Source organism: Camelus dromedarius, chromosome 5 (genome assembly GCF_036321535.1).
Source record: "Camelus dromedarius isolate mCamDro1 chromosome 5, mCamDro1.pat, whole genome shotgun sequence".
NCBI classification, from domain to species: domain Eukaryota; kingdom Metazoa; phylum Chordata; class Mammalia; order Artiodactyla; family Camelidae; genus Camelus; species Camelus dromedarius.
In genome coordinates, this window is record NC_087440.1 from 8498203 (window position 1) to 8521890 (window position 23688).

General features: G+C 41.6%; 1 protein-coding gene across 1 annotated transcript; it reads right to left on the minus strand.

Annotated features, from left to right (window-relative positions):
- Positions 1–205: 205 nt before the first annotated feature.
- On the minus strand, positions 206–16911 carry CCNB2 (cyclin B2). Its single transcript, XM_031452973.2, has 9 exons — positions 16710–16911; positions 14637–14765; positions 14418–14531; positions 7936–8106; positions 7675–7833; positions 5908–6144; positions 5466–5606; positions 1607–1717; positions 206–481 (listed from the first exon to the last, which is right to left on the minus strand). The coding sequence occupies exons 1-9, from the start codon at positions 16731–16733 to the stop codon at positions 371–373; spliced, it is 1197 nt and encodes a 398-aa protein (XP_031308833.1). The 5' UTR covers positions 16734–16911; the 3' UTR covers positions 206–370.
- Positions 16912–23688: the final 6777 nt, after the last annotated feature.

Sequence of the window (23688 nt, forward strand, 5' to 3'; positions counted from 1 at the left end):
AATCTTTATATTCACCAAGTTTACGAATGAGGGAACATTCACTAAAGCCAAGTTCTAGTTTTTTTGTTTGAGAAAATTGTAGGAAGGTCAAAGCCATAAGGGCAGTAATTCACATGCTATTCATAATACCTCAAAAAGTTAGTCAAAGCAAGTTCCTCGTGATGTCTTCAGCACAGAACGCACAAATAAATACACACAGGATACCTTAAGAAAGATTAATAGCTTTATTTTTCCTCAATATACATTTAGAAAATCGGTCTGAGAAAAGGTTTCAGGAAATAGACCAGAGGACTATATACAAAGTCAGGAGTTCCAAATCCGTAAGACAAAGTGCACGGCCGAAGCACTGCTCCCCGAGGGCCAGGGCAGCCTAGGACCGTCCCATCAGAGGTGAGGCGAGCTCTTTGATGGCTTTTGCGTTCAGCTGAGGAATCGTGCTGATCTTCAGGAGCTTGCTGCTTGCATACTTATTCTTGACGGCCTGCAGAAGTCATCTGTGATTAAGCACACATCAGGAACCTCCCCGGCCCCAACTTATACCTTATTCCTAGTCTAATTTACAAGTATCAAAGGGCCACACCCACAGACCCACAAAGGCTAGGACGATGTCAAGTCACTGGAGCCAGCAAGTGCTCCAGGGCATGTGTCGGGCCTGACAATTTCCTTCCACGCGCAGTCATGCAAAAAGACCAGCTGGTAGCACAAGTGATGGGGGAACCAATGATTTCAAGGTCCAAAGAGCAGGCTGTCTCTCACAAGCCACCAGAGGGGTGGGAGGTGGAGCTGTGTTTATCACACCTAAGTGCCATCAGCACTGGCAGCAGTAACTGGCAATAAAAGCGAGTGGCAACTAGTGCTCAGCAGATCCCAGATGAAACCCTCAGGACTGAACACACATGATGCTTCCACAGTGTGTTAAATCATCCTCCAACGACAAGTCAGGAAGCAGATCAGGCCGTGAGGACACTTGGTACAGACGCCTCACTCTGTCACCAGACCTTCGGGGAGCTCTGATACTCAGCATCACACGAACACAGGACAGCACCCCATCTCCTGTGGCTCCTCCTCTCAGGTGGGCCACACAGAGACAGACCCCAGGCTCCCAGGACGCTGCTTCCTGAATGGGCTGCTTGCCCCTCCTCCTCCACCATGCTTGCTGTCCAGGTGCCTCTCAGTCATTGTCCTAACAGATGCTGGACAAAGGCCCTGAGTGATGTCACCTGAATACCCAAGCCTTCCACGGAGCCACCCAAGTTGGATGCTTGCTGTTCCAGACCACATGCCGGCCAGCCTTCCCTGCTTGCTGGGTGCCCTGCCCAGGGCACTGGGTCAAGGGGGGCTGGTACACTGAAGCTGCCTGGCTGACTACACTGGGCCCGGACACAACGAGCCTGATCTACCTTGTTTTAAAGAAAGTCTGCTGTCAGGGTTTATCAGCGTGCTCCTTCCCCTGCTGTGCTAGGAAAATATAAAGAGTTTGTGCTAAAACAGACTCTCACATATGCCAAAATATTTACATGGAAATGCAAACACACATACATATACATCCTCTCATACCCCAAACTCATACTCGAGTGCCTTCCACGGCTTACGGAAGAGTACTTACGATGAATTTTGTTAAGTTCTCGTTTACTTTCACGACATTCTTGGCCATGTGCTGCATGACTTCTAACACTTCATTCTCCATGTATCCAGTGTAATACTGCTGCTTTAAGTTCTGGAAGAGAATGCAAAGAAAGGGGCAGGATAAAGCCGCTACTTCTTTACAAGAGCACAGGTTTACACATGCTGGTCTTACTTATGGAAAAGCTATAAAAAAATATTCTTACCTTCCGGAAATTCAGTCACAGCCCCAGCCACTACCATGGTACCAGCAAAGCAGCCAGTGAACACAGGATGACTCTGGCTCTGAGCAAGACTAAATTAAGACATTGTGCGGCTCTGAGCTAAGTCAAGTGGAGAAGGTCCCAAATTATGATGTTTTAAAGAAAGTTGCACAGGTAAGTAGGGTCCTTCAAGTCCCAAAGCTGTCATGCTTACCTCTGTCACCACACTGAAAGGGAAGGGAAAGTGGGACAGAGTAAAATCAAACCCAACAAAGGAATGCCCCCTTCACAGTAAGGGAGAGACCTAAGACTAGCACATCCATGGTCCTCTAATCAAAGCCCTGCCCGGCAGTGGCTGGCGGGGCACTCGAGAGCCCAGATACATATATCGTCAATCAGGGAAAGAAGTTCAGAATTAAGAAACGGCACCGTAGGCAGGAGTCTAAACTCCCAAACCCAGAAGATCTAACACTGCTCGAGACTCTCTTGTTGGGCCCCACGTGGTTAAGCCCTGGAGAACACAGAGCACCCAGAGAAGGCTCCATGCCCAGCCTGGTGACTCAGCCTCCCAGAGGACAAAATCCAAGCAAATGGACAACTACTGATTGATAATGAGACAAAATCTGCATGAAGATAAGTAACCTGACCTTATTTCAGTTTTGTGATAAAATTCTAAAAGCTTAATTACACCCCTTTCATATACACAATGTAATTGGGAAAGTAAATCACAATTTAATCTTAATCCTAAAATAGTTTAAAGGAAAAAAGAACTAAGCAGGAGTGAACTCTGATGTAATGCACAACAATCCGAATTTTGAAATCAATTCCCCAGAAAACAGGGAGACCTGCAGTTAATAGGTTTAAACCAAGGATGCATGTCTAAAGGTAATCTGGCTACAATGAGCCAGTGGTACCAAGACCAGGTACCATACACATACTAGTGGCCTTTTTGCCTTAAGTTTATTTCAAAAAATTTCAAATTTATAGAAAAACTGAAAGAATAATATAATAAACATCTGTATATTTTCTGTGCAGATTCATCAGTTATTAACATTTTGCCTCTTTCTCTTTCCTCGTCTTTCTCTCTCTCTGATGGTGTCCACAATTCACTTTCAAATGGTTCAGCAAAAGTTGTGTGTGACTTCTGAAGCCATCAAATGGCTGTATGATCTGGAAGGGCGCTGCAGACGCATGACACATCACTTGTAAATGTTTCAGAAGCATCCCCTCAGAAGTATTTTTCTTCCTAGCCACAATAACTTTGTCACATAAGAAACATTATCAGCAGTTCCACAGTCTCATCAAATATATAGTCGATATTCAAATTTCTCCAACTGCTGCAAAGATATCTTTTCTAGTTTTTTCTTCTTATATCTAGGGTCCATTCAAGGTACACAAAGTACATTCGGCAGTTGCTGTCTTTAGTCTTTTTAAATTTAAAACACCTTCCATTTTCTTGGCTTTAAATGACATTAACTGTTTTGAAGGATCCAGGCCAGTTACTCTGAGCACATCTCACACTCTGGATTTGTGTATTTCCTGATGGTTGGATCCGTGTCCAAAATTTTGGACGTGAACTCTATACAGGCGACAATGCACACTTCCTACTGCCCTAGAAGGCAGGGCAAGTCAGGAAGGCCCACCCCTGGTGATACCAAGCTCCATCACTGGGATAAATGGTAGTAACTGTCAGACCTCTCCACCACAAAGGTACAGTTTGCCTTCAGAATTACTATGTAACTGTGGGGTGATATTTTGAGACAATGTGAATCCTATGGCCCCAAATTATTTCACCTAATGCTATAAGCATCATTCGATGATCCTTGCTTGAATCAATTATTACCCTGGGGGTTTTAAAATCGTGAAATTCTATCTCTGCCATTGTTTCTACTCTGATTAGCTGGCATTCAACTGTTACTTATTTTTAAAGTCCCTCTCACCCTTCCTTTTGTATCCTTATGGACTCATGCATTTTTTAATGCATTGTAATCTGTTACTGTCACTGTTTCTTTGAATGCTCAAATTTAGTCAGTAAGAGCCCTTTCAAGCCAGTTCCTATGTCTCTTTGATGTGACCCACTGACCTTTGAAAATTTACTTGCTATCTGTTACAAACTGATCAATTCAGGTTTACCTTTTATTTCCCGACACAGCCCTGCAATCAGCTATGTCTGGAAGGAGCCCTAGTTCCTAGTGGGTCTCGGCATTTAGTACCCAAGATGTGGGCACTGGACATGTTCTTTTCTACTGGGTTGTCATTGTCTCCTGGTCTTTTGTTATGAATTTACTGATATTTCTAAGACAAATCTATCTAATATTATAAGATCTTCCTTGTTTTCATTTGTTAACAATATTTTATCTTCTTATACTGAAAATTTTAGTCCTTAATAACATGAATGTTTATTTGCTTTATCCTAAAACATATAAGCAGCTTCAGAATTTTAATGACAGGTTACTATTAACCTCCTGTTAACATCACATCCCACTGAGGAAGCAGTCAGAATGCTGTGTTTGAGAGTTATTTGAATTAATTCTTCCCTGTGTTCTGTTACCGATTTGAATATACAGTGACATTGTTTCTGCTTAATTCTAGTTTAGTGTTTGCATGAAACATTCATATTGTTCAAAAGTCCAGAAAGTTACATTATATTGTGTACAAGTTAATGCAAAACTACAACCAGAAGTCCTGTTTCCCATCCTCAACCTTTTACCCTATGTGCCCACAGGGATCCAGTTTCATTAGTGTCTGGCCTATTCTTCCCATATTTTTGTTAAGAGTAAGCAAATACATAAGCACATACACGTAGACACGCTCTCTTATTTGCCTTCTTTCTTACCTAAAATGTCAACTGTACACACTTGTTTGGAGGACGAGCTCCACCATGATGCCCAGGCACTCCTGCACAAATCCGCACAGGCCATGCCGGCAGAGGCTTAAACCACATCTATGAATCTGTCTTGGGAAAATGCTTTTCGATCCTCCTAGAAGATGAGGGGACAGCAGGCATGGGAGCAGCTGCCCCCTAGCCACCTCCCACTCACTTCCCTGTCTCTTCTGGGAGGGAGGCTGTCATGAGACCATTCCCTATCACCTCCTGGGCTCTGATGAGGTTTTTGGTCTGCTGCTCTCGGGGTGCATCTACAGACTAAGAAGGTGCTCAGTGGCAGTCTAGAATGGGTGCGCCACAGAGGGTGCGACTCTGACTCGCGTTGCAGCCATCAGCCCTTTTTGTCTCCGTGGTGTCCTTTTTGGTATGTGAAACAAGAACCCAGGGAGCTGGCATCTTTGGCTCCTTGTAAGAACCTAAAAGTGGCCCATTTCATCTTTACTGGGTAAATCAGTCAGGCTTTGGCCTTGCTTTATCTTGAGTGCTTAACAACTTGGTTGTTTGACTTCACAAAATAATCCAGAAATCTTAGCATATCAGTTCTTAGTGGCCTTCCTCATTCTTTACGACTCTATGTTTGTGTGCCACAGTGCAGTCACCTGGTCTCCACCTGAGTCATTCCAAGCAGTTCTTTTAAGCCTGTGGACTTAAAACAAACGCTACAAGGATGGTGTTGTAAAATTACTAAGGCCTTTTATATCAAGAGGGCCTAAAATATAGCTAACTAATTTCTTCTTAAATTCAATACTCACCCATTTTCCTTGGCCTAGAACCTTCTGGGACAGGCAGGAAGCAGCTGCTGCCACCTTAGAAGGGTGATAATGCACCATGTCATAGTCAATGAGAGTCAGTTCCATCAGATATTTGGCTAACGTGTGCTGTTCAACGTCGACCTATGAAAGAACACCCAGGGACGGTAAGAAGCACAGCTGTTAGTATCTCTTGCAAAATTCTGGGTGAAGGCCTTGGAACTCCAACCCGCTGAACTCACTCCTCCTTCCCGGGCACTGCTCTAGGCCGCAGTATGTTACAGACACAGAATGTGAGGTTTTGTCTCGTAAGAACTAGTGAGATAACCATTAGGACTTATTTAAAAGGTGCTCCCTTTAAATTCATAAGCTTTCCTTTCATTGGACCAACGTTTGCGGGATAAGAGAACAAAATAAAGTCTCCTACGGAACTGGTGGCACTCACCTCCCCGGCTTTTGATGCTCGCCTTAAGAAGTGTAGTGGCAAAGGTCGACCCAACTCGAATTTCAGTTCTTTCAAAATCAGAGTTTCCATTTCTCGAATTTGGGAACTGGTATAAGCATTGTCTGTGATGTAAACGAAGTCTTCGATATTTGGAGAAAACATCTCCTCATACTTGGAAGCCAAGAGCAGAGCTGTAATCCCAACCAGCTGAAGCTTCTTACGAGAGACTGGCTGAACCTAATTGAAGAAGAATGTGTCAAAAGTCGTATCTAAGGAGAGAATGGGGGCTCTGGGTGGAAGAACAGTAGCGGAAACCAAGTCTTGGAGAAGTGCTCACACTCCTCTTAAAGACACAGGAGACCTGAGTGTTGACCTGAGACCCCTCACCACTCACAGCAGCTGTCATGAAGTGCTCACCATGTGTCAGGCCCTGTGCCAAGATTCAAACAATCATCTCAACAAATCCTCAGAGAATCTAGGCAGTATGTATTTATTCCCCCACTTACAAACAGGTGGCCTGAGAGGAGAATCAGACACCAGCCCAAGATCACTCAATTGCTGAACAGGGAAGAATCAGCCTGACAACCAAACTCCTAGTCACTGCTCCACCCCCATCATCCTGGTTTCAGAGTCTGGGGAAGCCCCAACACTGCACTCAGCATGGTCTGAATCAGGATGAGGCAAGCAAAAAAGCAGGAATTCAGTGGACGCGTAGGGATGAGGAAGGGGTGTCTCAAGCGTTTCCTTAACCCTCACCACCAGAAGTGCACACATTATTCAGCCTGAAGAATCATTCAAAGATGCTTCAGAGTCAGGGAAAATCTCAGTCTAGGGTGTGTTTCTCTTCTTCTTTTTTTTAAACCGGGAATTTGCTTTTATTGCTTCAACTCTCAATATTGAAAATCTACCAAAAATAAGACAGTGCTTTCCTACTCAGTGAGGACTGTATAATGGAAACCAGTGACTCTAAGCTTACTTAGCATCTTGCAGCATCTCGGGGTCATTATTATCAACACAATTATCCCTGTATTGCTTGGGCAGCATCTGAACTTGGCCTAAACCTATAATCAAAATGTTGACTTTAAATAAATAAATTACCAGCAGGGCTACCATGTGGTAGCTAACACACTGTGGTTACTGCCTGGCATTTCTTCTAACTGGTCAGTGTTTTTGCATTACCAGTTACAAACATTTTGATGATAACTTCTGCCTCTCAGCTTGATTTCTTACCTTCCTCTTTACTTTAGACCTCACACTCTCAGTACACTCCTCACATGTACTTCCACCCTTTTTTTAAAACCTCTGCTTTCTCCCTCTTCTATAGTGATTCAATGCCCCAGCTGGCTGGAAACTGCTCAGTTCTCTAGCCAAACTCCTTATTTTTCAGCTGAAGGGGCTTAACACCAAAGAGTACTGCACTATGGCAAGCGTGCAAGCCAGCCTGGAGAACCAGTCTCCAAACGCACCACAGGCTTCAGGTGGACTTTCAAACCATCTGCTGGTATGTCTCCTCTGATGAATGATTGTGGTAAGACGGCGTTCCCCTGAGCCCTTTTCCGCAGGCTGACCTAGCAGAAATGCCCAGCGCTGGTCAGCATCACCAGAGCATCACACACTTGGACTACTTCCTTTTCTAGCACCTGAAGTTCTGTGGCATCTCATAAACTGGCCTTTTGGTCTTAATCTCAGCGGTACCATGCCTCTGCACTGCATAAATACAACGTTCAGTAAGCCAGTGAGGGCAGGAAGTTCCTGAAGCAGACTTACCTGTAAAAATCGATCCATGATGGCAACGCACATATACAGAGTTTCCTGCAGCAGCCTAAACTTGGAGTGGACTTGCACCAGCCAGTCCACCAGGATGGCACGCATACGTCCGTTTATATCTCTCCCATCTAAGAAGTGTGGATTTATGGATTGCAGAACCTGTTGGTGGAATTAAAAGTTTAAGAGGCTGACCTCATCTCCTTCCCAGCTGTGTGGTCCATTCCACACTGCTGTACCACCAAAGCACAAAGGCCCACTCGCCTCAAGCTGCCTCAGGTACTGGTAGATATCCTTCACGTAGTCGCTGCAGAGCTGAGGGTTCTCCCAATCTTCATTATCGATATCCTCGATTTTGCAGAGCAAGGCGTCAGAGAAGGCCTGGCAGAGGTTCTCCTCCTTCATGGAGATATCCTCAGGGGCGGGAGAAGGGCGCTATATCCACAAATGAAAGCACGAGTGTCACTACTTAGACGCAGCCTTGATTGCAAACACATGCAGGGCCAACCGGTTTAAAAGCATCATATGCATTTTTATAAATGATAAAGCCAAAACAAATTTCACAGTGAGAGGTGAATAATTCAAGACGCAGTGGATGAAGCTCTTGGAGACATACTTCTGTTTAAAAATGCTCTAATTTCAGGGGAGAGGGTACAGCTCATGTGGTAAAGCGCGTACTTAGCATGCATAGGTCCTGGGTTCAATCCTCAGTACCTCCTCTAAAAAGTAAAATAAATAAACCTAATCACCTCCCTACACCAAAAAAAAAAAAAAAAAAAAATTAAAAAAAATTTTTTAAACAAAAAACAACACTCTTAATTTCACTCAAAGTGAAAACCTGGGTCCTCACAATGGTGGACGGGCCCTGCACGACCCGGCCCTCCCATCTTCCCCTGCTGACCTGTCTCCTCCTCCTCTCCCCTCAGCTTGCTTCACCCCAGCCTCCTGCCTGGGGCTCCATCACTGCAAGCACTGTCCCTCTTCCCAAAAGGCTACTGTCCCTGTGCCCGCTTGGGTAATTCCCTCAACTGCGTCAAGTCTGGCTTCCGTGTTACCTTCTCAGTGAGGTCTAACCTCACTCCTATTTAAAATTCCCACCTGCCTCCTAGTCTAACCACACGCTTCCTCTTACTCTGCTTTTCCCCAGAGATTCTATAAACTTCTAATACACTGTAGAAGTATATTATTCTAATACAATATGTGTATTACTTACCCTCTACCTCTGCAAGAATGTAAAATCTATAAGCTTACATTAATTTAAACTGATTTCAGTCCACTAAGGCATCTCAAATTCCTGTGTCATCCCTGACACATAGTAGGTGCTCAATAAATATTTACTGAGTGAAAGAAACTTAGATGCCTAGGTACAGATTCCTAGAGCTGACAGTTCACTTTAGTAGCAGTCTCTTCTGCAAGTGGAACGTTGTCTTCTCGTCAACTAATTTATTCTCAATTGAAAAACTGTTTGGCAAAGAAAACACAGAAAAGCACATTCCTGCCTATGAATCAAATAAAAGGAGGAAGCAAAGACTAAGTACACACCCAGAATTTTATTTTCTTGTGCTGACTGGGTGGTTATTTATAAAAATCACATGAATTAAAAACGTATGAAGTTAATAAAACAAGTGTTTAGTAATGAAGTATAAATAAACTATCACTTTTAAAAAAAATAAGAGGTACTTCTCAAAGTAAAACCTAACTGGACTGCTAGGCTGTAAAGAATATGTATTAAAGTCATGAAATATAGAAAGAAAGAGAAGGGAGTATAATAAACAATTTTGATTTACCTTAAAGCTCAATGATTATAGTTTCTAGTCTTAGAGAAGGATGAAACAGTAACAAAAAACAACAGAACATACACAGCAATTCAAAACATGCCCTTCCCTCTTAAATCAAAGGTCTTAAACCGAGAAAGTGCCAGGTGAGCAAGAAGCATGCACGTATCTCTCACTTAGTCAAGAACTTAAGAACTTGTAGAAGGGGGCTAGAAGGAATGGGAAGAGCCACTTGGGGTACCAGGGAGAAACCTAGTAAGGTTACCAGACAGGGTAAGACCTCAAAGGAAATGAGTAGGCGAAAGTATGCAAGTCAAAGTCCCAGGGGAAGCCAAGAAACAAAGCAAGTCTGGGAACAGCACGCTGACTTGGGACAGTGGGAGTAGCACAGGAGGTGTGAGAAAAGGGCTGGAAAGGCGAGCAAGAACCTGGCTAAGGAGTTTAGATTTTATCCGAAGTTAAGTGACCCGCTGGGGAACAGAGCAAGAATGACTAAAATCAGATGTGCTTTTTAGTAAAGCACAGGTAAGCTTCACTTTAAGGTTACCTATTTCGAGGATAAGCATCACCACTCTCCCCAGGAAGGGCAGTCAGTGCCAGGAAGCCTGGTTTAAGAAGGCAGAGGTTATCATTATGTGCTTCATGGACTGACTTAGCCCCCTGAAATGTTTACCTGTGTCTATTCAGAACTACACCTGAGTTTAGCCATATCCAAAAGCCAATAGGATAAGACAAAGATGATGGCTCTGGGCCTTGGTTTAGAATTTCTCAGCAGTATTCCTTTTGGACTCTAACATAATCTAATTATTCTAAGATCCCACTTGCTTGTGCAGACTGTAGCCTAAGCCCTGTGAGCTGGCTGTGCAGTCCTGTTCTGTGCCTGCTGCATGCAAAGGTAAAAAAGGCACCAGCTAGTGAACCATCACCAAAATGGTCCAAGAACGAAACCTTCAAATTAGATTAACGAATGAGTTCTGTGGGTTGTCAGAGACAACTGAACAGTCTCATCAGAAACAACGGAGACGTGAGATTGTGCTGCTGTTTGGAAGAGGGTGGGTGGAGAATGAGTAAAGGCTGCTGAAGTTCCAGCTCAGACATTCACCAAGTCAGGTGTCTTACAAGAATGGACTAATATGAATATGCAAATATATGGGTATTTACACAAGTTTTGGTAAAACAGAGTTCCTTTATTTACGAAATTTGCAATAAACAATGTCAATTCAGTGCAATAAGGGAGGACTAAGAAAAATTGTCGATTCCAATCTGACACTTCACGATTTGCAGCAGTGTGTACACATGCATTCACAGGTGTGCTCAGTGGTAAAGGCAAAATTAGTTACCATGATTAGCTTTAGGGAATGCCACCAGGTGGGATTTCGGCAGGAGGAGCAGTAACAGTGAACCGACCTTTTATTCTATGCACTCTTCGTATTTCATATTGTTTTGCTTTTTTATGACTATGTTTCTTGTGTAATTAAAAATAAAAGGCACTTTAAAAAAAATGTGAACAGTTGTGCTTATTTCCTTCTATATATAACTTTTGTATTAGGGAAAGTTAGGCCAGAAGAGATTCTTATACTTGAATAATGACTATTACTAAATGTCGTGTTTAAATCAAATCCCTAAATCTAAAACCTCATCAGAACTTCCAGCTGCCACTCCCCAGAATGTCTCCTAAGCGTGCATCTGCCTCTCCTACATGCTTTTACTCTGACATCCTGACTTAAATTGAGGGCTACCTGGGGATAGGCACTGGTTCATTCACCTTGCTTCCCTGTGCCCATCAGTAGAAGAAGCGCATAAAAAAAAACACTTCTCCTTCCTTTCAAACTACTCAGTGTTTGCCAAAGCCTCATGAGTCAGCAAAAAAGTTTTCTCCAAAAACTGTAGGATAATCAGCTTCTGCAAACACCTGTGAATGGCCGGCACCCTTTCAGGGTCTCAGCCAGGGCCCTTTGCATTCCAGGTGCTTCCTCTGCTGCAGAGAAGGAAACCTGCCTTCCAGCTTTACAGAAAGGATGGTAACTATTCCGTTAGCAGTCTGCGAACGTGTTTGCTTCCTGGGGTTTTCCAGGGCTCAGTGCTGCTAGAAATTCAGCGCCCATCTGGCATTTCCATACCTCTGGGGATTGGTTGTAAAGAAATAGCAATTACTCTGCAGACAGAGCAGATACAAAGTAAAAGCCAGAGGGCTGACCAGAGACAAGCCTGCATAGGGGCTCATCTGCCAGAGGGCGGGCTTCCCCAGAATTGTGGACTTATTGGTGTCTTCTGCACTGTTTCTCAGAGAAAAGTGTATTTGATTGGAAATAGGTATGGTTCATTAATCCCTGATGTCTTCTAAAACAGGAAGCATGTTTCAACCACAAAAGTGATTTTTATATGAAATGAGCTGTAGGTCCATAATTTTTGAAATATACTGTCAGGAAGTGAGAGAAAAAGGAGTCAGTCAAGGCAATGGGGGAACTCAAAAGAGTGAAGTTGTCATGGTTATGGGAGGAAATTTCCCTTTTGTTTTATTCATAACATTTTTTGTTTCTGTTTGTTTGTTTTTCTAATTTGCCTTTTTTCCCCAATTTGAACAGTAATAAGAACCTATAATGAAAAGTTTGAACATTTTAAGGAAAAAAGTGAAAATCAATCTTAAGTCCCACATAATACTCAAAAATAACTACCGTCAATATTTTGCATATAAATGCACACTTTTAAAAGTAAATCTAACAAGTTTATATTGTATAGCACAGGGGACTATATTCAATATCTTGTAGTAACTTGTGAAAAATATGAAATCGAATATATGTATATTCCTACATGAAGTATTGTGCTGTACACCAGAAATTGACACAACATTGTAAACTGATTATACTTCAATAAAAATATATTTTTAAAAAAGTAAATCTAGAGTTGTACTGCATTATATTGTTATAATCTGACTTTTCCATTAATGTCACATCCATTTTGATATCTTTAAATATTCTACTGAAACATGATATTTATGGTTGCATAGTATTTCATTAAATGGATTTAACTGACCTCCTGATATAAAACAGAGAATAAGAGGTATTCATTATAACTGTTTAAAGGTCCTTGACTGTCCCGCTGATCATTATCTTACGCTAAATTTTAAAAACAGCCTTCCTGGGTATGGAGAATAACCATCTGAAATATACTGCCAAGCCACTCTCTTGACATGTGGGAGGAATCACGCTCATCACCCATATAAAATGCTGTATAATGGTCAAGAGATCAAGGTCTGAAAAGCTGCTTTGGGTTTGTTATTTGGGAGGTCACTAGAAACTTCCAAGGCAAGTCCTATCAAAGGAAAGTAGATCTTGAGGATCTGTTCTGAGCTTTAGTTCTGGAATCAAAGCTTTTTTCTCCTGTCTTATAAACAACATGTTTGCAACCATCACCTCTAAGTAGAAAGCATGCAAATCTGTTCCTCTCTTTCAGAAGTTGCTGGCCCATTTCCAACTGCATTCCCCAACAGCTGTCTCCAACACCTCAACAAATCTAAAGCCAAATGAGACACCTTCCATAAAGCGACCTCACTCTGCTGAATTTCCTATATTTTATTAATTTATTCCATAAATAGTTTCTTGAATACTCAAGTGCTTAAGGGTCTCACTCCTCTACACCAAGCAACATATCCAAAGAATTCCTTCTGAACACAGGATGATGTCCCTGAAAGGAGTTCTGGCACATCCTAACACCGTCAGCGGTATTTCTTAGCACCCATATAGATCCTGGTATATGGGTAAGCACTTAGGGGAGATCTGGGCTGGTTCAAAGCACCCATCGGCCTTGCTTGTAATACCTCCTACTTAATGTCCCTTCCCTGGCCACCCTACCCTGCTTTCATCACTTCTCTCCTCCTCAAAACTTTTCAAAGGTTCTTCACTGCCTAATGGGATAAAAATCCAAATTTCAAGGCCTTCAAATCCAACTGCAGCCTTCTTCTCAACTTTTTTTCCTGCTTCCTCAAACCTTCTGAGCCAATTTAGACTTGCTGGGTCTTTGCCCAAAAGGACGTAATTCATAGGCTATGTCCACCTTAGTGCCTTGATTCCTGCTGCTGCTTTGTTCCCTCAAAAGGTGCTCTTTCCTATCAGCTTCTCCCTATCCTTAAAAATCCCACTTACTCCAGGAAGTTTCCCCAGACCACTCCATCCCTCCATGTTCTCTTCTTCCTTTATATGCAATTTGCATTCAGTCACCCATTGCCTAGGGCATCTAGCATCATTCCTAGAGTTATATGTTTAATTTTCAGGTACAGATACCCCTTGTAGATAAGTCTCCTCAAAACAAGATGTCTATCAGCCTTAACACAACTGGATGTGTATACTAAGTATGCAACACATTTCTCGAATACATCCAACTTTTTATTTTGAAAAATTTCAAGCATATAATAATACATATTTTGAACTAGAAAGAGTGAGGTAGTTTTTGTTGTATTCTCAGCACCTACAACAGTGCCTGTTTCACTGTAATTATATGAATGCATGTAATCCATAAATGAGAGCATGCATGAACTTGAACATGGTGGAAGGGGAACAGGCCCATGGATCCATCAGCGTTCTAACTCCAGTTGAGCTAATCGGTCAGAGACTGCAATGTATCAACACAGAATTCTGGCACGACTTTGTTCTTACATGAGTGAGGGTCTCAGAATTGTAAGCTTCTACTGCTTCATGTTCAAGTTCATTCTCACAGTGAACCATTTCAATAAAATCTACTCAGTTTTCCTCTGAGGTCACTAAATTTATTTGGGTATTGAGGTAATTAACTTTCATAACACTGTACGAAGGTACCATCACTAAGAAGATATCTAAGTTCATTTTCCACACTGCTGTCTCGAAGTCAAGCTCTGGCTATGAATGTTCAAGAGCTGCGATGATGATGAAGGCGGCCCTGCAGTCTACCCAAATCAGGCTACCCCGGTAAGTAGTTTGTAAACCCAGAACTCCCTACCTTTGGAGCCAACACTTCCATCTGCACTGGCTTCACAGAGGCGGTAGGTTTCAGGTGCTTGTTGACATTGGTAGTTTTGGTGGGTGGAACAGGTATTTTGGTGTTTTGAGCTTTCTACAAGGAAAAAGCAACGTGAATAGGGCAGGACGGCCAGTATCACCCCTCAGCTCTCTATACAATCAGCCCGGGGTGGATGCGTACTGTCTTCACAGTTCTTACCTTAGCTAATTGTGTGGTCCTGGTTGTAACTCTATTTCCAATTTCTTCTAAAACTGCCCGCCTGACAGTCACATGACTCTTAGGTTTAGGATTAACTCCTGTGTCAATATTTTCTAAATCAGTGGAAACCTAAAAAAAAAAAAAAAAAAAAAAAAAAAGGAAAAAAATTAATAAAGTTGAGACAATTTATAATACTTTGCTAATGTCAAATATCCAAATTCAGAATTGATTTGGGAAAGGTGAATATGCTGAGGTCTATCTGTGAAAGGGAAAAATAGAGGGGACAAGTCTAAAAATGCTATGTGATTTACAGCATTACAGTAAATTAAGCAAATCACTCACCCAACTTACTTAGCGGAAAAAAAACCTCACTAAGAGCTTCACCGATAAGTGATTATGTCTCATATAGTACACATGTCACTTACTAGAGATCCCTGCCTACTAAAGGCATCTATTTAAAAGCCTTCCTAGACAGAGATGAGTAACAAATGCAATTAAGACACAGTACTAAAAAGCTGTAATAGGTCTGGCTGTTTGAAAACGAGCTGCTTAAAACCTAAACTAGCTTTGATTCTTATACCATGCTAGAAATAATAAATGCTCCTGTAGACATGATCTTTAGAGACACAGCAGTTTACAATGAGACTGCCATAGCATGCACTCTCTCTTCTTCTAAGGATATTTAGAAAGAAAATAGTTTTTATGAGTAAAATAGTTTTATCTCAAATTCAGAGAAAGTTGGAATTATATGAAATAAAAAAAAATCGTTATTTGACCTTAATCTGCTTTAGACAGAATGTGCTTAGAAACAAAACCTGTTAGGAAAAGCAATTCACACACAAAAAAGTGTATTTTATTGTAGGTGATAAACATTTCATGGGGAAAAAAAACCCCAACAAAACAGCATGTACTATTCCTGAGAACTGGGGGTCCTAATCCTAAAAAAACTTTCCAACAGAGAGTTTTAATGGACTTACCAGGTCAGAAAGAGAGGTAGGGAAAAACTAAAGCCTTTCCTGAATAAAAAGAACTTGACTATGAAAGAACTTTATGGGATAGACAAAAATTACTTAACAGTTTGACTCAGACTCACAAAAGGATAGCAACTAAATACTGAATGTATTCAACTCACTAGGATTCTCAAAAGTCACACTGTTCCATTTTTCCAGCAGTTACTGCCAGTTTTTAAAAAAGTGTTTTAAAGTTTAATGCTTATGGATTGAAGCCTGGTAATCTGACTAAATTAAACCCACCTGGAAGGGAAAATGGGCAGCTTTTAACTAGCCTACAGCCAGGAGAATGGAGTTCAGGTGTGCCATGGCCCTCTATTTTTCAGCAAAGAAAAAAGTAGACCCAGGCTCAATTCAAATCCATAAAAAAAAATCCAAAATACCATTAACACTTTGTTGTTTGCAGAGATGAAATAAATGAATTTGGACCCTTCTCTCTCAGTCTGCCACAGTGCTCCAAATTAAATGCAAAATCTCTATCACACATTTTTTAAGGGAAAAACCCATACATTAGTGAACTTAGCCTGGAAGACTTCGTGTGCAGGAGTAAATAGGAAACTCATATAGATCGAAATGTGAAAAAAAAATCTGAAAAACAGCCATAGCACTCTACAGCCTGTGAATTTCTTCCACTCCTTCCCCCCATCCCCACCACGGATCCCTTAGCTGGCAAGGAGTTTGAGAACAGAGCAGCGGAACCCCAAGAAGCTGTATTTAGCTAACTCTCTTAACGACAATGGGCCCTCGGGGATCGCTCGCCGAGTCCTCGGCCCGGCGCTCGGGAGGCTCCCGCGACAAGTGCCGGCCCCGAGGCGCTTTCCAACCCTTCCCCAGCCCCGGGGCAGAGACGGCCAAGCCAGGAGCTGGACGGGAGAGCGGAAGCGAGGCGGGGAGGCCGGCCAGAGGACAGGCCGCAGGCCCTGGGCAGCCGGGAAGAAGGGAAAGCGGCACGGGCTGGGATGAAGAAGCTCCGAGCAGAGGAGAGAGAGAGAGAGAAGCCAGAGGCGGGCGAGGGGCTGCGCGGCCGGGGCCCAGGCCGTGGCTGGGTCGCCGGCCCACTCACCGTCGGGCGTCGGAGCAGCGCCATGAGGAACGGGACAGGCACGAGTGGCAGCCCGGCCCAAGGAGGGACGCGGACTGAAAACCGAGAGCACTAACTACCGCAGCGCGGTTACGACTTCTCTCCCGGACAGCACCGCTGGGGATATTCGCGAAGTCGCCTAGCTCCAGGATTCAAATACCGCGCAGCTCGCGGCCCCATTGGGCGGCCCTACGTACGACGCGCTCTTCCCATTGGCTGATCCGGAGGCATTCCCGCAGGCTGATTGGCTGAATTTTCCAGACCCGTTTGGTCGTCATAACAACCGGTTGTGGTTTTTTTTTCCTGCCTACTATCTTTTTAAAAAATCTCGACCCCTAAGATAAACAAAAATGAAATGCTTCATTGGGAAAACAGACTTCGGACCCTCTGAATTTTGATAGGGCCTCAATTACGGATGTCTACGTTTGTACTGGGTGGGCAGAAGTTGGTTCTAGGGAACATCCTGAAAATTGTCGTTTCTAACCTCTATTCCTCTTCCGGAAATTTCGAGTTGTAGTTTAGGTTGGGTTAGTCGGCCTGGGTCGTGAAACAGGCAGACGCCTCTGCGTGACTTAGGGCTGCACTGTGTTAGGTGGTTGAGACTCAGACGTGCTTTGATGGAACCTTGAGGAGCTACAGAATGCAAAGAATATCCCAACTGACATATCAAGTTGACTTTTCAGTAGCTGCCCCAGTTCTGGGTGAAGCTCTGCCTGTTGGGTGTGCAGGCCGACTGCGATGTGAGAACCAATCCCACTCTCACAGATGAGAGTGAGGCTGTGTCTCATCTCCCTTCAGTGTGTATTCCTTTTTCAATTCATTCTTATTCCTTCCATTCCCACACCTGTCCTTTAGGAAACTTATGCTCCCTTAGAAAATACCACCATTCCAAGACCTAACTCATTCGCATGAGCAAGTTCAAATAACTCCACACTTTTTAATGCTCACACCACATCCAGATGGATGATCACTTACAGGTATCATTTTCTGAGAAATATTGATGATAAACTAGAAATATCCAGAAAATAGTGACAAGAATAGCTAAGAGGCTTAAGATCCAGTTCATTTTTATTTTTATTTTTTTTAATTTGGGGGGGGTAATTAGGTTTATTTTTTTGGAGGAAGTACTGGGGATTGACCCAGGAACTCCTGCATGCTAAGCATACCTCTAACACTTTGAGCTACACCCTCCCCACTTAAGATGCAGTTTAAACAAAAGAATTCTAAGGATATTTCACTTAGAGAAGGGCAAAATAAATCAAGATAGCTGTCCTATAGTAACTGAGGAGCTAGCATATAGCAAGAAGCCAGACTTATTTTTACATTGTTCTAAAATATAGAATAGGACCCTGTAGCTGAAATTATAGGAACAGACACCAAAGGAAAAGAATGAGTGATTTTAACTGTTTACAAAAGAAATGTGCTTCTTCCACAAATAGTGACCTCATCATCCCTGGAAGAATATAACCAGAGGCATGATAATTGAATTTTCCAGGTTTCTTCAGAAATACAGATAGACAGATAGGTCGGGAATTGGCTTATAAAATTATGGAAGCTGACGAGGCCTACAATCTCCAGTCTGCAAGCTGCAGACTCAGGAGAGCCAGTGGTGTGATTCCAGTCCAGAGGCTGGTAGGCTAGTCACCCAGGAAGAGCCCATGTCTCAGTCTGAGTGCAGAGACAAGAGAAAAACAATGTCCCAATTTGAAGACAGTGAAGAGGAGAAATTCTCCCTTACTCATGGGATGTGGGAGGAGGGGAGGTTAAGTCTTTTTGTTCTATTCAGGCCTTCAATTGATTGAATGGGGCCCACCCACATTAGGGAGGGCAATAGATTCAAATGTTAATCTCATCTAGAAAACACCCCCACAGATACACTCAGAATAATGTTTGACCAAACGTCTGGGTACCCAGTGGTGCAGTCAAATTGACATAAAACTATCACAGTAACCATCTATCAGGAATCCTGCAGAAAGAATTTCTAAATTACACGAAGATCTGGCAGTCAAAAGACCAGAAATACCTAGCTATCTCCATTCCATATGTTTCTTTCTCAAACATCAGTGTAGGGAAGTGAAAGTTCCTCCATCACTGATTCCCCTGATGATTACACTTGAAAAAATAGACATTTGCACATATGCCTTCTCCATATGCTAAGCTTTGGTTTGGAGGGGGTTGAGGGGTGGGGAGAACTAAATGTATTCAGGAAGTTTGCACTAGGAATTCTAACAAAGCAGCGGTCCTTGCTTTACCGTACTGTGATAAATGAAAGACAGCCACACTTTTTTTGCTGCCACTTCTATCAACAGGTGTAGTCTATTTCCCCTCCCCTTGAATCTGGGCTAGCCTTGCTTTGACTAACAGAATGTGTCAGAAATGACACTGTACCACTTCCAGGCCTAAGTCTTGGGAGACATGACAATTTCTTCTTGGAGCTCTGAGCCACCATGTAAGTAAGACTAGCTATCCCTCACTAGTGAGACTACATCAAGACAAAGAAATGTCCAATGAGTCTTCAGCTGTCCCAGCCATCCCAGCTAAAGCATCAGACATCTAAGGGAAGCCATAATGGACACTCCATTCCAGGAAAACTCCCCGCTGAATGCGGCCCCACAAAGAACACCAGTCATATCACACTGAGATAGAACTGTTCCTGCCCAGCCCTGCCCATATTATACAACTATGAGTAAATAAATGTCATGCTTAAGTCACTAAAATTTGGGGTAGTTTGTTACATAACAGGTAACAGACAGATTTACTTAGGGGTATTCCCAATCCTTGCACCAAATAAGCTTTTTGTTTGCTGGAATTGTCTTGTATCTTATTAGTTTCCTATGGTGTCACAGTTTAGGAAAACATAACACAGCCGCTAGAATTTATAATTATTTGTAAACTCTGAATTCTCAGAAACATTCTTTGAAGATTTTTTGCACAGAAAACTTGAGTGCCTGAGCCATTTCCAGATGTTTTGGCATTTGGTTGCCTCCTGAGGGCACAGTTTATTTCATGCTGAACCATAGATCAGATGTAACTGAGAGACCTGGGAAGCACTGAAGCCAGTCTGATAGAATTTCTGGCCACAGAAGTCCCGGTATCTGAAGACTGGGTCTTGACAAAGGGGATAAGAGGGTTACTAACTGTGGTGTTTTGTTTTTATCTTTTTGTTTATTTGGGGAGGCAGGGATCAGGCTTTTGTTTATGTTAATGGAGGTACTGGAAATTGACCCTAGGACTTCATGCATGCTAAGCATGTGCTCTACCAGTGAGCTATACCCTCCCCTCTCCCCACCAACTGTGGTGTTTTAAAAATATATGCACAAATTCTTGCTATAGCTTCAAATGTTGGAACTTAATCAACTCCTCTTGAGTATAGGTTATATTTAGTGACTTGCTTCTAATGAATATAATGTGGCAGAAATGAAAGAGTATATGTAACTTCCGAGACTAGATGAAAAATGTCACTGGAGAATCCTCCTTGCTCTCTCCGGGATCACTTGCTCTGGGGAAGCCAGCTACCCTGCTGTGAAGACATTTGAGCAGCCCTATGAAGAGGCCCACATAATAAGGAACTAAGGTCTCTTGGCCAACAGCCAGTAAGGAACCGAAGCTTCCTATCAATAGCCATGGGAGTGGGCATCTTGGACAAAGATCATCCAGATGCAGCAATGACTTCAAATGACTACAGCACCTGCTATCATCTTGACTGTAACATCATGAGGCACCCTGCGCCAGGAGCACCAAGCTAAGCTGCTCCCAAATTCCTGACCCACAGAAACTTTAGATCTTGATGTTTAAGCCACTAAGTTTCAGGGTTACCAAGCAATAACTTTCACAGCAATAAATAATACAAGTATTTGGGGTTAGGGGAGCGTGTAGCTAACAATGAAGTTCTAGGAACCCAAGTCCACCACAACTTACTCTTTGAGCAAAAACTAACAGTATGGTAGTCTAGATACAGTTCAGTGAAATACATCCATTCCTTTTAAAAGTCAGACTGGTATGCAGTGGATGGGAGACTTACCATATCTCTTCCAATTCCCTTGTCAAACACTCCTCTTACCGAGGCTCTTCAGAATCTAAAAAACAGAATCACTAAGGTAACAGGTCAGAATGGAAATCTGAGTATCTTGAGCTGTGTTATTAGACACACAGGCCATGGCAGAACCCAAATTCTTCCTTTCTAGTACACAATGTATCAATAACAATCTGTAGAATTTTACACCATCCAAAGTTTTTCCCTAAACAAATATTGAATATTACCATCTAAAGCAAAACTGACTCAGAGAGTCCACAATGAAAATTAGCAGTTAGTGAAACTAACCATTCTTTGTAGTGATAAAGGATTGAAAGAGACATGAAATTTGGGCTAATTAAAAGTTTCTCCTGGAAACCATAAAGAAGTTGTGGTGTACACATGCAACAGAATACTACTCAGCTATAAAAAAGAATAAAATAATGCCATTTGCAGCAACATGGATGGAATTGGAGATTGTCATACTAAGTGAAATAAGCCAGAAAGAGAAAGAAAAATATCATTATCACTTACATGTGAAATCTAAAAACAAAGAAAAAGAAAAAGGACACAAGTGAACTTATTTACAAAACAGAGACTGACCCATAGACAGAAAGCAAACTTATGGTTACTAGCGGGTAAGGGGGTTGGAAGGGATAAATCAGGAGTTTGGGATTAGCAGATACTACTATATATAAAATAGATAAACAACAAAGTCCTGTTGTATATATAGCACAGGGAACTATATTCAATACCTTGTAATGGCCTACCGTGAAAAACAATATGAGAAGGAATATATATATATGCTGTACACCAGAAGTTAACACAACTTTGTAAATTGACTATATTTCAATTAAAAAAAAAATCTTGTCCTGGAAACCCGTAACTTCCAAATGCTCTCTCAGTCATAACTACCAGCCTATTCAAAGCCTAGAAGCAGCTAATACAACACTGACAGCTTAGTAGTGTGTTTAATTAACCCTTAATGGGCACCCAATCCCTGCATAACACAATTTGATGAGGAGTAACATTAGGAGTGAATGAGAAATTCTAGTTGTTAATTTCTCCATGAAATTTTCTTTAAGTGCAAAGAGGTTTCAAATCTTGTGCCAATTCTGATCCAATGGCAGTTAAGTAGCTGCCTAAAACACAGCAGTGGATGGCATTTATGGGCAACTACGTGCCTGTCGTGATTGCAAGGCAAGGAAAGCAAGCAAGCACATGTGCTGGGAATCTTCCATTCCTCCAGCAGAAGGAAAATTTCAACCCGTCAGAGAAGAGCTGAAGAGGATTGTTCCTTCTTACCTAGTAATCTGTTGCTTATTCTCAGTAAGAGAAAGATTAGCAGCAAATACTGATCTATGGTTCAGCACCTCGCAAAGGCAAGGCTATTTGGGTGGTGGAGTGGGATGGAGTGAGCATCAGGGGAATGTATTTTCTTAAGGATGTACTATATGCAAAGCTCTTTACACTCAGTATCTCATTTAATTCCAATAACAAACCATTTCTGTTATAGATAAGATGCTGCTCAGAAAGCTTAAGTTGTTTTGAGCTTACACAGTTTAAAGCCCAAGTCTGACATTAAATCCTATATTCTTTTCACAACTTCAGAAGATCCTATGTGTGGCCTCTGAATTTGTTCAGAATACACAGGAGAGAAAAGAAATTGTCCCCAGCAAGCCCAACCACAAAATTAGTAACATTTATTTTTTTAAGAAATAAATAGTTGTTTTGGACATAATGTTTAAATTTAGGGAAATGACTGAAATCTTTAACTGAGAGAAAGTATTTCAACCTGGATATACCCAATACTGTGACATGTGAAGTCCTGAATAAGCAAGAAAATTTACTGTGTTTCCAGAGGTTTCTGGAAGATAAATTAGAAATCAGGATGCATTTCCTATAGAATTAAGTTATTTTCATTCATGAAAAACTAGAAATGTCCACAGAGTTTACACTTTAATTTGTGTTACAAATACCATTTTAAAAACAGAGCTGGTTTTCTGTATGTCAAATTGTTATGGTTCAAATGATGAAGTGTGCTAGAAGCTAAAATAAAGTCACCAAATAAGAAATATATTTTAAATATCAGTTTATCATTTGTGTATTAACAATGAAAATAAGAATTTGCTGACAAAAGAATTTTAAAGTATTTGGACAGCTATCACTGAAATTTTCATTTTGACATAAGATATAGCAGGATATGGAAGACACCAAAACAAAGCACAAAAAATTAAAATACTAAAAATTATTTTCTTCCTTACTTGGTTCATTACTAATCACATTTTTCTGTAATTAACTGTAGTAGTTTAATAAGTTCCTGCTTTAACAGTTCAGGTATATGCTATGAATACTTGCATTAAATACATTTTAAAGTAATGACGCTTTATCTGTATTAAAAAAATCAGTAGCAATTATTAAACAAGTCAACAGGTAGTTGTGTATCTAAATCTCATGTAATACTAAAAAATAGAGAAATCTATCTGTACTTGTGTTTTGGGGAACATCAAGAGGACTCCATTGTATAGTATTCTCCCTGTCTTATCTCTCAGCATGGACCCTGAGTTTTCCAGTGGTAAAGTCCTACATCCAACACAGGCTACTAGCTCTTTTTCCCAGTAAGATGGCAGACATAAGTCTCCTTTCTGTCTCCCCGCTACACCCTTCTACAACTGTAGCTTAATCAAGTATTCTTTTTAAAAATAGTATTTTATATCCAAATCTCTTAACCATACTCCATCCTCCATCTCTACACATTCTATGTTGAAGCACGTTGATTTTGACAAAATCAGTGTAACATTTACCAATACCAAAAAAGGGGCAAGCAGTCATAACTGAATGAATACAAACAACAAATTATGCAAGTATCAACTTGAGTGAAATCACTATGTTTGAATTCCAAGATATTTAATATAAACTGTTTTATAAAAACTAATTATGAAACACAAA

What these genes read in the sequence shown, in the direction of transcription:
- CCNB2 (XM_031452973.2), bottom strand. Translation starts at nt 16,733, where the DNA reads ATGGCGCTGCTCCGACGCCCGACG. An exon ending in GAGCATCAAAAGCCGGGGAG is followed by an intron (nt 5,607 to 5,907) that starts GTGAGTGCCACC and finishes GTTCTTTCATAG; the next exon opens with GTCGACGTTGAACAGCACAC. An exon ending in TTCTAGGCCAAGGAAAATGG is followed by an intron (nt 1,718 to 5,465) that starts GTGAGTATTGAA and finishes ATTCTCTTCCAG; the next exon opens with AACTTAAAGCAGCAGTATTA.